Genomic DNA, 15,107 nt, shown 5'->3' with positions numbered 1-15,107 from the left:
TCATTGTAAATGTTTGTGTTACTATTATGTGTGTGACAAACAATTATTATAATTGGGAATAGACATTTCTAAACTAAGTCAACTTTCTCACTAAGTACAGTATAGTTTATTTTAGATGACCCAATCTCTGTTTTTAATGTGAAATGTAGCACTGGTATAGTGATCAGGTGAATGAGGCAGCTGGTTTGAGTGTGGGGCCACAGAGTTCTTCCAGGGTCAGGTTCCTTTAGGAAGCTGTGGTATTGTGACTGACTGTTTTTCTCTGGGAAATAATGTCATCTCCTACAAACACTCTGGCCCCCCTCATTATCATTGTAGATTCCTTTTGACATTGGATCCAGGAGTGTCTGTGAAAACAATAAGGATTTGAATGGTTAATTTGCCTGGCTGTAAGAAAGTCAGCCTTCCTTTTATGGTTCTATGCTACTTTTATGATGAAGGACGTGGGTATTATATTAATAAGGTCTAGTGAACTTTTAGCGTGGAGAGTTCAGTATACACTATAAGTTGTTCTTCTCTAAACGGCTGCCTCTGCTCTCCTTCCTCTTTCTTACCATCCTTAGTAATCTCTTTCTCTCTCTCTCTCTCCCTCCCTCCCTCCCTCCCACCCTTCTCTCTCTCTCCCTCCCACCCTTCTCTCTCTCTCCCTTCCACCCCTCTCTCTCTCTCTCTCTCTCTCTCTCCCTCCCACCCCCTCTCTCTCTCTCTCCCTCCCACCCCTCTCTCTCTCTCTCTCTCTCTCTCTCTCTCTCTCTCTCCCTCCCTCCCACCCTTCTCTCTCTCTCCCTTCCACCCCCCCCTCTCTCTCTCTCTCTCTCCCTCCCACCCCCCCCTCTCTCTCTCTCTCTCCCCTCCCACCCCACCCCTCTCTCTCTCTCTCTCTCTCTCTCTCTCTCTCTCTCTCTCTCTCCTCTCACTCTCTCTCTCTCTCTCCGTCCCCCTCCCTCTCTCCCCCCCCTCTCTCTCTCCCTCTCACCAACCCCGCTCTCTCTCTCTCTCTCTCTCTCTCTCTCTCTCTCTCTCTCTCTCTCTCTCTCTCTCTCTCTCCCTCTTAGCGCCTGGGTGTGGGTTACAGCGTGTTGCTTTTTGAAGTATACATTTGCATAATCTGATTAGAATGTGGGTTTGTCTGTGTCAGGCCCTGTAAGAAAGTGCTCCAGAGGAGAGGGTGCTGTCCAGCCAACAATGGGGTCCCCCTTCCCTCGATGAGCCTGCACCTGCATCCATCCTTCATTGGGCTGCCCTCCTCTCCCTGCCGACGCTGCTGGGGGAAGACCAGAGCAATGGGTAGGAAGAAAAGAGGGGGAGGAAAGGAGGGGATAGCGAAGGGGGGGGGACTGAAATATTTAAACATGCAGAGTGTGAATTGGTTTAAGGGGATAAAGAGCTCAGGGCCTATCGGTTGGCACCCAGCTCCAGAAATTCTTTTTCATGCCGCCTCAGCCGGGAGTGAGAGGGCTTGCCTGCACTGATCTGGTCCATTGTGATAACAGATTCAGACAGTGTGCTAGACGCAGATAAGGAAATGTGCTGTCAATAGACCATTACCCCTGTACTTGGGAGAGAATAGTCAATCAGGCAAATATACTTGAATGAGATGAGCAGAATACAGATTTGATTTTCAGTAGCTAGTGAGTTAGCGTTGAAGAAAAAAAAATGTCAGAGAAACATCTACTGTGTTTGGATGTTTTCGGCAAATAACGTGCATAAATGACACAGTAAATGATACTTTGATTTAATATGACTACACTGAAGGCCTACGTGTTGTGTTGAAAATGTCACATTTGTTTGGCCTTAAAAGAGTTCTATAGTTTGCTGAGCAACAATAAAACCATGTACTGCATCATGTGTGCAATTTCTCCACCAATACTAGCACAGCAAAAAGACACAGACGTATATACATTGTAATATACCTATACATTGTAAACAACCGCTGTGTAACTGAGGATGGATTAAGAACCTGTTGGTACTGTAGTTCTATCATCCTAATAAAGTATGATTCTAGTCTAGTGTATCCCCAGTGGACTAAGAGCAGTCGCCTGTCCATTCCCACAGGCTGTATGCCTGTGTCCAGCAGCTGCACATTGCTCCGTTTACACACCATTAGCAGGTTTAATGGTGGTGGAGAAAAGGCCAAAAGCCTCACACCAACTCACAGTTGACTCTTCAGCTCAGTAGTTGCAGCATGTTGGCACAGTCAGGACATGGGGCAGATTTAAACAGTGTCAATAGGTGATTAGTAGCCTGGTTAAATGTTTAACAATGGTGAGCTCCACATTGAGGCTGGTTTAACCAGGCTAGGTGATTAGAGCTGTAGACTTGTGACCTTGGGGTGTAATCGTCTTCTTAGCTGATGACATCTCGGCCAACACAATGGTGGAATAAGGAAACGTTTCTTTCTGTTTACTTTTGTTCACAGTAGCACTTTATTTTACATGACTTTTTCCACTGGTATTTTCTTTGTATTTAATAGAACATTATTATTTTTTTTAAATCTAGCCTTTATTTCAAATTCTTATTTATAATGACAGCCAAACCCAGACAAAGCTGGGCCAATTGTGCACCACCCTATGGGACACCCAATCACAGCCAGATGTGATTCAGCCTGGATTTGAACCAGAGACTGTAGTGACAACTCTTGCACTGAGATGCAGCGCTTTAAACCGCTGCGCCACTCGGGAGCCCTGAAGGGGGGGTAACAATGGGTACTTTTTGGTATTTACTTGACAAAATAGGCCTTTGTTCTCAATACATTCCTTTTATTGTGCTGTAAGGTTATGTATTTTTCTAAATCAAATTTCACAGTTCTTATATAATAATCCATGATGGAGAGCCTACAGGGAAATTCAGGAATTCAAGTCTATTAAATCTAATATGTGCGTATCTACATCAAGGGAAAATATCAAAATTAAACCATTGTAACCTACACTGGCATCTGACTTCAGTGGGATTTTGCCTCAGTAAGCGGAAAATTCCGCTATGACCTCCGACGAGTCATCGAATAGTCAAAACGCCAACCAGGAATAAGATCGAATCCTACTACGCTAGCTTTGATGCTCGTCGGATGTGGCAGGGCTTGCAAACTATCATGGACAACAAAGGAAACCCAGCCGCGAGCTGCCAAGTGACACGAGCTTACCAGACAAGGTAAATTCCTTCTACGCTCGCTTCAAGGCAAGCAACACTGAACCATGCATGAGAGCACCAGCTGTTCCAGATGACTGTGTGATCTCTCTCTCCATAGCCAATGTGAGTAAGACTTTTAAACAGGTCAACATTCACCGACAGATTACCAGGATTCGTACTTAGAGCATGCACTGACCAGCTGGCAGGTGTCTTCATTGACAACCAAGTTGGTAATACCTACATGTTTCAAGCAGACCACTATTGTCTCTGTACCCAAGAACACCAAGTTAACCTGTCTAATAGACTAGTGCCCCATAGCACTCACATCTGTAGCCATGAAGTGCTTTGAAAGGCTGGTCATCACTCACATCAACACCATCATCCCAGACACCCTGGACACATTCCAATTCGCATACCACCCCAACAGATCCACAGATGATGCATTCTCTATTTCCCTCCACACTGCCCTCTCCCACCTGGACAAGAGGAACACCTACGTGAGAATGCTATTCATTGACTATAGCTCAGCGTTCAACACCATAGTGCCCTCCAAGCTCATCACTAAGCTCAAGACTCTGGGACTGAACACCTCCCTTTGCAACTAGATCCTGGACTTCCTGATGGGTTGCCCCCAGGTGGTGAGGGTAGGCAACAACACTCTGAGCCTCAACACGCGGGCCCCTCAGGGGTGGGTGCTTAGTCCCCTCCTGTACTCCCTGTTCACCCACGACTGTGTGGCCGCACACAAATCCAACACCATTATTACGTTTGGTGACGACACAAAGGTGGTTGGCCTGATCACCGATGACAATGAAAGTGACTATAGGGAGGAGGTAACTGACCTGGCAGTGTGGTGCCAGGACAACAATCTCTCCCTCAATGTCAGCAAGGCAAAGGAGCTGATCGTGGACTACAGGAAACAGAGGGCCGATCATGCCCTATCCACATCGACGGGGCTGTAGTGGAGAGGGTCGAGTGCTTCAAGTTCCTCGGTGTCCACATCACTAAGGAATTATCATCGTCCACACACCAACACAATTGTTAAGAGGGCACAACAACGCCTCTTCCCCCTCAGAATATGTTGCATGGGCCCTCAGATCCTCAAAAAGTTCAACAGCTGCACCATTGAGATCATCTTGAACGGCTGCATCACTGCTTAGTACTGCAACTGCTTGGCATCTGACTGCAAGGCGCTACAGAGGGTTGTGCTTACATCACTGGAGCCAAGCTCCCTGCTATCCAGGACCTTTATGCCAGGCAGTGTCAGAGGAAGGCCCTAAAAATTGTCAAAGACTCCAGCCACCCAAGTCATAGACTGTTCTCTCTGCTGCCGCACGGCAAGTGGTACCAATGCACCAAGTCTGGAACCAGCAGGACTCTGAGCAGCTCTTACCCCCAAGTCATAAGACTGATAAATAGTTAGTTAAATAGTTAACCAAATAGCTACCCGCATTGACCCAATGTAATATTTTTGACAATTTACTTAACTACTGATTTAGAACCAAGTAGTTAACACAAGTCAGCACAAAGACAGCAGGAGCACTGCCCTCGCTTTCCAGCACCATTTCAAATTAAACATTTACACATCAACAAGGCTATATATGTTAGTTTAATACACCGAAAACAAACTTAGATATCAAAAAACGATTTCGTTCAATCAGTGTTGCTAAATATCATGTTGCTGTCCATGGTACTGATTTATGTGTGTGTGTGTGTGTGTGTGTGTGTGTGTGTGTGTGTGTGTGTGTGTGTGTGTGTGTGTGTGTGTGTGTGTGTGTGTGTGTGTGTGTGTGTGTGTGTGTGTGTGTGTGCAAGTAAAATAAAAAAAAGTGACCTACATGTAGACTAGTTGAATGCCAATGTCATCCTCCTCTCTTTCATGTTGGCTAAACGGTCTATGGCTCTGTCATACATTTACATTTTAGTCATTTAGCAGATGCTCTTATCCAGAGCGACTTACAGTAGTGAATGCATACATTTCATTCATTTTTCTCCGTACTGGTCCCCCATGGGAATCGAACCCACAAGCCTGGTGTTGCAAACACCACGCTCTACCAACTGAGCCACACGGGACCACATACAATATGTGGTCCCGTGTATATATACATATATATACAATATATATACAATCATACAATATGTACACTTTTAGTTTTTGTTGTCATAGGCTACCTAGCTAAAATGCTTGCTAGCCTAACTTCCTCGCATGGGCAACAATGAACAAACTAAGTTAGCTAGCTAGTTAACGTGAGCCTACGAGGCTACATCTAGGCTACATATTGAACTTCAGTCGTCTCAGGCCAGTGCCACAAAATATGAATTTATGGTTAGAGCTGAATTGCTGTCATAGTCATTGGTCTGTCCGTACAGAGAATTAGCAAGCTACACCGAACAAAAATCTAAACGCAACATTTAAAGTGTTGGTCCCATGTTTCATGAGCTAAAAACAAATCCCCGAAATTTTCCATATACACAAAAAGCATATTTCTCTCCAATTTTGTGCACAAATTTGTTTACATCCTTGTTATTGAGAATTTCTCCTTTGCCAAGATAATCCATCCACCTGACATGTGTGGCATATCAAGAAGCTGATTAAACAGCATGATAATTACACGTGTGCACCTTGTGCTGGAGACAATAAAAGGCCACTTTAAAATGAGCAGTTTTGTCACCTAGCACAATGCCACTGATGTCTCAAGTTTTGAGGGAGCGTGTAATTGGCATGCTGACTGCAGGAATGTCCACCAGAGCTGTTGCCAGATAATTGAATGTTGTCAGACCACGAGTAATCCCACCAGCCCAAGACCTCCACATTCGGCTTCTTCACCTGCGGGATCGTCTGGTGGGGGTGGGGTGGGGGGGTTCTGAGGAGTATTTCTGTCTGTAATAAAGCCCCTTTGTAGGGAAAACTCATAATGATTTGCTGGGCCTGGCTTCCCAGTGGTTGGGCCTATGCCCTCCAAGGCCCACCCATGGCTGCACCCCTGCCAAGTCATGTGAAATCCATAGATTACCGCGAAATGAATTTATTTCAATTGATTTATTTTCTTATATGAACTGTAACTGTAATTCTTTAAAATTGTTGCATGTTGCGTTTATATTTTTGTTCATATAGCTACTGCAGGACATCAGCACAAACAGAACAGAAACATTTTTTTCCCCCCGAAAATTACGTTATGCTTAGGAAGTGATTTGATTAGTGGGAAGCCAAATCCAAGCTGGCTTCCCTTGGGGGGTGTTTTGCTGCACCAGGACAAACCACAGTTGAGCTCATCTCAACGCTCATTCACTCATTATTTTATACGTTTTTATTTTATCAAGGGAGGCCAAATGCTTGCTGGCATCAATGAATTAAATGCTACGGCAGCAAAATGTTCTACTCTTTAGGTCCAGACAGCATCAGATACATAGGCTATTGTGAGATTCATCCACTTGCAAATTTGACGGAAAATAATGAAAACAGAGAGAGACAAAAGACACATTATTTTATCATTTGATTTTGTTTTTATTAGTTAAGAATTTGAATAAGCCTGGCTTCCCTTGTCATCTATGAATACACACCACTGGTCCTTACTAACTCAGTTGCCGGAGAGGAAGGAAACCACTCAGGGATTTCACCATGAAATCCCTGATGACTTTAAAACAGTTACAGAGTTTAATGGCTGTGATGGGATAAAACTGAGGATGAATCAACAACATTGTAGTTACAACACAATACTAACCTATTTGACAGAGTGAAACGAAGGAAGCCTGTACAGAATAAAAATATTCCAAAACATGCATCCTGTTTGCAACAAAGCACTAAAGGAATACTGCAAAAAATGTGGCAAAGCAATTCACATTTTATCCTGAATACAAAGTCTTATGTTTGGGGCAAATCCAATAAAACACATTACTTAGTACCTCTCTCCATATTTTCAACCATAGTGCTGGCTGCACCATGTTATGGGTAGGCTTGTAATCATTAAGGACTGGGGAGTATTTTGGGATAAAAAAAAAGAAACAAAATGTAGCTATGCACAGGAAAACCTGGTTCAGACTGCTTTACAACAGACACTGGGAGATGAATTCCCCTTTCAGCAGCACAATAACCTAAAACACAAGTTTAAATCTTGCTTACCAAGAAGACAGTGAATGGTCCTGAGTGGCCGAGTTACAGTTTTGACTTAAATCTACTTGAAAATCTATGGCAAGACCTAAAAATGGTTGTCTAGCAATGATCAACAACCAGTTTGACTGAGCTTGAACATTTTGAAAGGAATATTGGGCAAATGTTGCAAAATCCAGGTGTGGAAAGACAGCTATATTCGCTGCCAAACGTGCTTCTATAAAGTATTAACGCAGGGGTGTGAATACTTATGTAAATGAGATATTTCTGTACTGCGATTTCAATAAATTTGCAAACATTACTAAAAACATGTTTTCACTTTGTCATTATGGGGTATTGTGTGTTGTCACACCCTGATCTGTTTCACCTGTCCTCGTTATTGTCTCCACCCCCTCCAGGTGTCACTTATTTTCCCCAGTGTATTTATCCCTGTGTTTCCTGTCTCGCTGTGCCAGTTTGTCTTGTATGTCCAAGCCTACCAGTGGTTTTCCCAGTTTCCTACTGTGCCTTTTCTCCTTTTTCTAGGTTTTGACCGTTGCCTGTTCTGGACTCTGCACCCGCCTGCGTGACCATTCTGCCTGCCCTGACCTTGAGCCTGCCTGCCACTCTGTACCTCCTGGACTCTGATCTGGTTATGACCTTTTGCCTGTCCACGACCATTCTCTTGCCTACTCCCTTTGGATTTATTAAACATCTTAAACTCCAACCATCTGCCTCTTGTATCTGCATTTGGGTCTCACCTAGTGTCATGATATGTGTAGATGGGTGAGGAAAAAAAAGGTATGTAATCCATTTTGAATTCCGGCTGTAACAGAATGTGGAATAAGTCAAGAGGTGTGAATACTTTCTGAAGGCACTGTACATAATTTTGTATATATAGTGTATGTGGACACCATCTAAAATTAGTGGATTTGGCTATTTCAGCGATACCCGTTGCTGACAGGTGTATAAAATCGAGCACACAGCCATGCTATCGCCATAGACAAACATTGGCAGTAGAATGGCCTTACTGAAGTGGTAGGCTACACAAGCTCACAGAACGGGATCGCTGAGTTCTGAAGTGCATAGCGTGTAAAAATCGTCTGTCCTGTTGCTACACTCACTCCCCGAGTTTCAAACTGGCTCTGGAAGCAACGTCAGCACAAAAAATGTTCTTCGGGAGATTCATGAAATGGGTTTCCATGGCCGAGCAGCAGCACACAAGCCTAAGATCACCATGCAAATCTGGGTTTGACAGATGCCAGGAGACCGCAACCTGCCCAAATGCATAGTGCCAACTGTAAAGTTTGGAGGAGGAATAATAGTATTGGGCTGTTTTCATAGTTCGGGCTAGGTCCTTTAGCTCCAGTGAAGGGAAATCTAAATGCTACAGCATACAATGACATTCTAGACAATTCTGTACTTCCAACTTTGTGGTAACAGTTTGGGGAAGGCCCTTTCCTGTTTCAGCATGACAATCATTTTACATTTACATTTTAGTCATTTAGCAGACACTCTTATCCAGAGTGACTTACAGTAGTGAATGCATACATTTCAATTAATTTCCTACATTATTATTTTTTATATATATTTTTTTTTCATACTGGCCCCCCATGGGAATCAAACCCACAACCCTGGCATTGCAAACACCATTGCAAACACCATGCTCTACCAACTGAGCCACAGAGAGGCTATGTCCCGTGCACAAAGCGAGGTCCATACAGAAATGGTTTGTCAAGATCGGTGTGGAAGAACTTGACTGGCCTGCAGAGCCCTGACCTCCAAACCCATTAAACACCTTTGGGATGAATTGGAACGCCGACTGCGAGCCAAGCCTAATCACCCAACATCAGTGCCCAACCTCAATAATGCTCTTGTCCCCGCAGCAATATTCCTACATCTAGCGGAAAGCCTTCCCAGAAGAGTGGAGGCTGTTATAGGAGCAAAGGGGGGACCAACTCCATATTAATTCCCATGCTTTTGGAATGCGATGTTCGAAAGCAGGTGTCCACATACTTTTGGTCATGTAGTGCATCTACCTCAATAACCTCGTACCCCGGCATATCGACTCGGTACTCATTGTGTATTTATTCCTCGTGTTATTTTTCTAATTATCTTTTTTTCTCTCTGCATTGTTGGGAAGGGCCGTAAGTAAGCGTTTCACTTTGTTTACAAAGATTTGTGATTTGAAACATACACCAAGAGCCCATGGGAGACCCTCAGGACGAGCGGTACTACATCTGCTTGTTGGGTCAGTGGTCAGGGTTTGACTGCATGGTGACCTGTGTGACTGCAGGGCACAAGTTAAGCTGTTCTTTTACTCTTCCCCTCTCTCTGCCCTCGGACACTAGATAAGGGTTCAGAGGTCAGGGGGTGGTCTCTGTGTCCACACAGCGGTCAGGGTGTTTGTAGTGGACAATCAGAGGGATGGCCATTACTGGCCCATTGAGAGGGAACAAGGGCTTTACTAGACTAGGGGATCCAGGATGGACCAGTACTAACACACAGGGAGCAGCTGTACTCTTGACTTACTGGATCGGCACTTTCTGTTACATTAGTAAAAATGGTTGCATGGTGTCAATGGAATCCTCTTTTAATGATAAGAGGATGGTACTTAATTACTTTTGATAAATTCAAACAAAGTATTCTTTTTTTAAATTTACAAATAATTTATTAAATAAATAGTTCCAATAAATAACATTAACAATATTAACCAACATTTTACAAAAAGCATATTAATCACAATAGCCTTGACAAAAGATGGTAAAATAAAAATCTTTGGCTACATGACATGCCTATTGTACAAAAAGAGCAAGATGAATAAATACTTGAATGGACAGACAACAAAAACTACTGCTGTTATCTGTTCATACAATACAGTCCTACAATTGAAACATATTTCAAAGAGGATTGTCAGTTGTGTTATCCTACAGCTCATTCCCTGTCGTCCAAATAAATAATCAATCAATACTGTACGTAATCAATACATATATGATCAATGTGTCACTCAATGAATGTGGTCATATTGCAGGATTTGATAATAAATAGTGCTTTGCAAATAAGCAAGGTCAGAATCAGATTCAGCACACAAAAAAACACATCTCCATAGACTTTTGTAATTGGATTGCAGTCCTTGGTGAATTGGACAAGACTTTATCTTTCCTGAAATTATTTCCCCCCCCCAAAAAAAAAAATCCTTGACATTTTCTATTTCTTAATCCTTTAAATTGTCCTTCATGGCCTTAATGCATCCTCATTTCTCATTTCAAAACTATTTTTTTTATGCAGACATCTTTCACCACCGACAGGATGAACATACATGTCAGACATGAAGATGGGAATACATCCAAGCTACCGGTACATCCATGCAGATAACAGATTACATTTCACAAGGCTCCCATCATCCCCTGTCATAATTTCAACATAAAAGTGTAGCTAAATAAATCCATCGCCATCTCTTTAATTCAGCAGGGACGGCATCACCCATAAACACCACACAAACATCCTCTGCTTGCCATCACCACCAACACTGTCCCCCTCAAGTGTTGCAGAGCTAAAATGGAGTCTATGGATGGGGGTATGGTGACAGACAGTTTTACCCCAGGGAGTGGTAGATGATGATCACCCATCAGAAGAAACTGCAGCAGGCACACTACCAGGCCTCGGTACTGTCACAGCTTGATCCAGGGGAGGGGGCGTCAGTGTCGCTGGCCAGGCCCCAGGTCCTGGAGGAGGAGTGGAGACGTTCCACATTGCCCCTGAGGAAGGTGAGCAGGGCGGTGGGGGAGTGCGAGGCCGGTTGACCACTCTGGCTCTCCAGCAGCTGCACCAGGAAGTTGATGTAGCGCATGGCCAGCCGCAGGATCTCGTTCTTGCTCAGCTTCTTCTCTGGCGGGTGGGTGGGGATGAGCTTGCGGAGCTCAGTGAAGGCAGTGTTGACGTTGTGCTGCCGCCAGCGCTCCCGTGTGTTGGTGAACACCTTCTTGGTCATCGTGCTGCTCTCCTGGAGGGAGGAGGAGAGGGGAGCGTTTTAGAGCGAAATCTACACAGAATTAAAACTACCACGGTGTTGCTCTACTGGAATTACACCCAATTCCCTATATAGTGCACCACTTAGCCCATGGCAAAAGTAAATGTTCTTTGAATGTTATGTGACATGTTTTTCTCTGGAGTTTAGTCTGAAACGGCACTATAGTGCACTACTTTTGTCTAATCAGAAGTAGTGCACTGTATAGGGAATAGGGTGCCATTTCTGGTGCAGACCCCAGGCAGAAATGCTGTATGGTGGTGTCACATAACATTTTAATTGCACCTAAATCTCCACGATGACTGAAATAGGGTGCATTAACACCGTAATGGTAAGAAATAGATGTAAAATATAGTTTAAGTATGACTAATGTATTTGATATTGGTATTCAGTTTCATCTTCATAAGATGAGAAATACCATCATGAAAATACATGTTTATGGAAAAGGTCTGACCTTCAGTCAATGCATACAGAGGATGCTAGTGTGTTCGTCACGATTAGCGTACATACAAATAAATACACTTCTGTTGTATTGAACTATTTATTTCTGAATGGTACACAAAAAAATACAAACGGAAAATGTGTTCCATCTTTCATGAGATTCCTTAACATTTTCATTCCAACAATTTTTTACTCCAACAATTCTGCAGTTCAATAAAGGAAAACCTCAGAGGAAAAAACAAAAATCCACTTATTGTCCCTGATCTCACCTGTTAAGTGCTGTAGCGTGCAGACAGAGGTATCAGGTAGCAGAAGTGTGTACCTCAGGTCATCAGTGTTGGCTGCTGCAGTAGCCCGATGTAGTAGTCCAGTCCTGTGTATAGTAGGTCCAGTCAGTCACAGCCTTCTCATACTCTGATGACTGTGTGTGAGAGGGAGGGATGGAGAGAGGGAAGGCTGGCGCATACATCTCACATTTTTATAGCTGGGTGAGCCCCTATTGTGTGACGTGTGCGGTCGTTGAGCCTCTCCTCCAGTCTGCTGCATTGTGGTGTTCAACTCAAGAGTGATGTTTCCAGCCGCAGACCACTGTGTTTCCCGTTGGGTGTTCTATTCTGTCTGTAAACAAAGAAATTACCAATAGGTTAGCGGTAAACATATGAATACTGATGTAATATCATACGTTTAACAATTTCAGAGAATATTGGAAAACTTTTACTTTCATATCATCCACTCCTTTTTGTTGAGTCATTTCACTAAATGATTCATGAATTTTAATACGGAACGATGTGACTTTTAAAAGGTAACATTACGCTTACAAATAAATTCCTATTGAGCTGAAACTGAGACGTTTCCCTTCCTGATCCTTCCCTTACAATTCCGGACATTTGTTCCCTTCTATGCGCAAACATCAACCATGGGTAACCCATTCAGTAAAACATTGATATCACCAGTCCTGCTACTACTGAATTCACCCTGATTGGGCCACAAAAGGTAAAAATACCATATCCAGATTGACAGTTTAACAATGTGCGTTTTGTTATGACTATGGTAATCTTGTTGAGCCATTCCAGGGGCCACACATAAATTACAGGGGGAGCATGGGGAGCGAGCGGGCTGGTCCTTCCCTGAGCCACAAGCATGAGCGCAAGTCAAGCCATCTCTCTACAACCCCTCCTCCTTAGCCCACCTCTCCTACACCCTCTCTCTCTGCCTCCCACTTTCAACCTCCGTTTCAGATTTTAAAAAACGACGTCTAGTTTAACCAATTGTTAGTGTTCTTTTTTACACCCTTCAAGTGTTGTTTCAAAGACGCAGCCTTCCATAAAAGTCTCTCTGTGTGGAGTAGGAATTTACATTATCCGATTAGGCCCTGGGATTAGCGCTGGGGCCTGGAGAACAGGCCCAATGGGGCCGGCCCTGAATTGCTGCCATTCATGGGCCTTGCTGCACTTCCAAGGGGCTGCACCTGCAGTGGTGGGTCCCCCTCTCCCCTGCTCTCTCCACTCTACTCGGCCTCAGGTCTGCAGACGCACTCACAGCAGGCAGTAGGCCCCTTCAGCCAGCCAGCCAGTCCCTACGTCCCCATCCTCACACCAGGGGTGTATTCATTACGCCGATTCTGTTGCAAAACATTTAGCAACGAAACCGTTAACTCCAAACGGAAACTGTTTTGCAACAAAAACTTGAGTTTCTATTGGACAAATTCAGGTCGATCCCTCCCAGTTTCGTTCCATTTGCTCTGTTTGCTTCCATTTGGTTCTTAAACGATAAACGGTTTACGTTGCAAGACTTAATGAATACACCCCAGGGCCGCATTCAGCAGGGCCAGGGCACAACTTTGTGGAATGTTCAGATAGAAATGTATTATGTAGAATAAACATGCCTCTCTGACATGTAGAATAAGGAATCACATTGTCAGATTTATTCATGACATTTCTATCTGCAATGTTCCACAACATTTTCCTGCTGAACGCTGCCCAGCACTCTCCCAGAGCATTTACCCCACCATGACCATGATCATAAGATTTAGCTCAGCAAAGGACTTTTATCTGAAGAGCTGTGGACTGTAGCTCGGCTTTAGCTTTGGTTTTCCTGTCACGGAGGGTAGCGTGTGGGGGTAAAGAACCAATCGGCTTGACGACCCTGAAGAAAACAACATAAAGCTCCTATGGAGAAGTGAGAAAAAAATACAATAGTAAGTTTTGTTCAATTGTAGATCTTACTGAACTGTATAAACATCAAATGCAGTAAGGTAGCCATACTGTAGTGGTGTCATCAGAATAAATAATAAACATCAGTGTAGCTAAAGAAACAACTATGCAGAGACTACAATTACAAAAGTAAATGTTAACGTCTCCTTTCAACTAATGTCCACATCGAGAGCCTGTCCAATCAAAGTACTTTCTCTAGAAGAACATAGTGTTATAAAACAATCACAGTAGTAGCCTGACCTTTGAGGTGGTTAGGAAAGAATTCTGCTTTGAAGGTTAGATTTGAACAGCCTGTTAATTCTCACAATATGTCACCTATTCAATCCATGGCCAAAGTGTGGCAGGCAGGACCAATTACTGGAACATTACACTGATGTTGATTTAGCCTCCACGTGTTGGACTTCTTTAATCATTTTCTCCCTCAGCTTTTGTTTTGCTTGCCATTAAAAACACCCCCTTTTGGTCTTTTTGTTAGGCTTGTTGTTAAGGCAATGTGGCCAGAGACATATAACCGAAACGAAAGGCTAGCGTGGTGGTTATTTATGGTGTGTATGTGTCTGTGTGTGTGTGTGTGTGTAGCTTATGGACAGAGGTTTGCTGCTGGCAGGAATCAATGCCCTCGGGGGCTCTTTGTCTGAGGCTCATTCCTGCGGGAGCAGGCTTCAGTCTGCTGGCTGGTGGAGATAAGCACTCTCTCCACACTCTGAGAGACAGTGATAAGAGGATTTCTGTGCTAAATGAAAAACTACCTTTTGAGCTCTGAAATGAAGTGGGGGGGAGACTATCAGTTTTAGCTGGAAAAATAGAACCTTCATAAAATGTTCTGATTATGAAATATTATTCTATGTAAAAGTAGTATTCGTAATAATAATGTATCTGGGTATTTAATCTAACGTAAACTGACTAATTTTAGAGTGCAAAATTATTCATGTATCAAGTCGGAATGGCAAGGACTAAATTGCAGGTCAATTATAGAGTAAAAAGTATCCTTATTTTCAGTGCAGGGACAATCCATATAAACCTGAATCCCCAGCAAAAACAAATACAAAGCACGTTTTATTTCCCCAATGGTTATTTCACACACATCTCCCAAACAGAATATACATAGTATTCCTTTTGGAATTCTCTCGAACCCTGCAAAATGTTTCTCTCAGCAACTATTCACATTGCAGTGGAAATGCAGTGTCTATCTGACTACATAAAGCATTTTTAC

The 15,107-nt window shown here is 43.4% G+C and overlaps 1 protein-coding gene across 1 annotated transcript; it reads right to left on the bottom strand.

Annotated features, from left to right (window-relative positions):
• Positions 1 to 9,903: 9,903 nt before the first annotated feature.
• Positions 9,904 to 12,171, bottom strand: tal2 (T-cell acute lymphocytic leukemia 2). Its single transcript, XM_029762394.1, has 2 exons — positions 11,951 to 12,171; positions 9,904 to 11,216 (listed from the first exon to the last, which is right to left on the bottom strand). The coding sequence occupies exon 2, from the start codon at positions 11,202 to 11,204 to the stop codon at positions 10,866 to 10,868; it is 339 nt and encodes a 112-aa protein (XP_029618254.1). The 5' UTR covers positions 11,205 to 11,216; positions 11,951 to 12,171; the 3' UTR covers positions 9,904 to 10,865.
• Positions 12,172 to 15,107: the final 2,936 nt, after the last annotated feature.

Source organism: Salmo trutta, chromosome 9 (assembly GCF_901001165.1).
Source record: "Salmo trutta chromosome 9, fSalTru1.1, whole genome shotgun sequence".
NCBI classification, from domain to species: domain Eukaryota; kingdom Metazoa; phylum Chordata; class Actinopteri; order Salmoniformes; family Salmonidae; genus Salmo; species Salmo trutta.
This window is presented reverse-complemented; position numbering and strand designations above follow the sequence as displayed.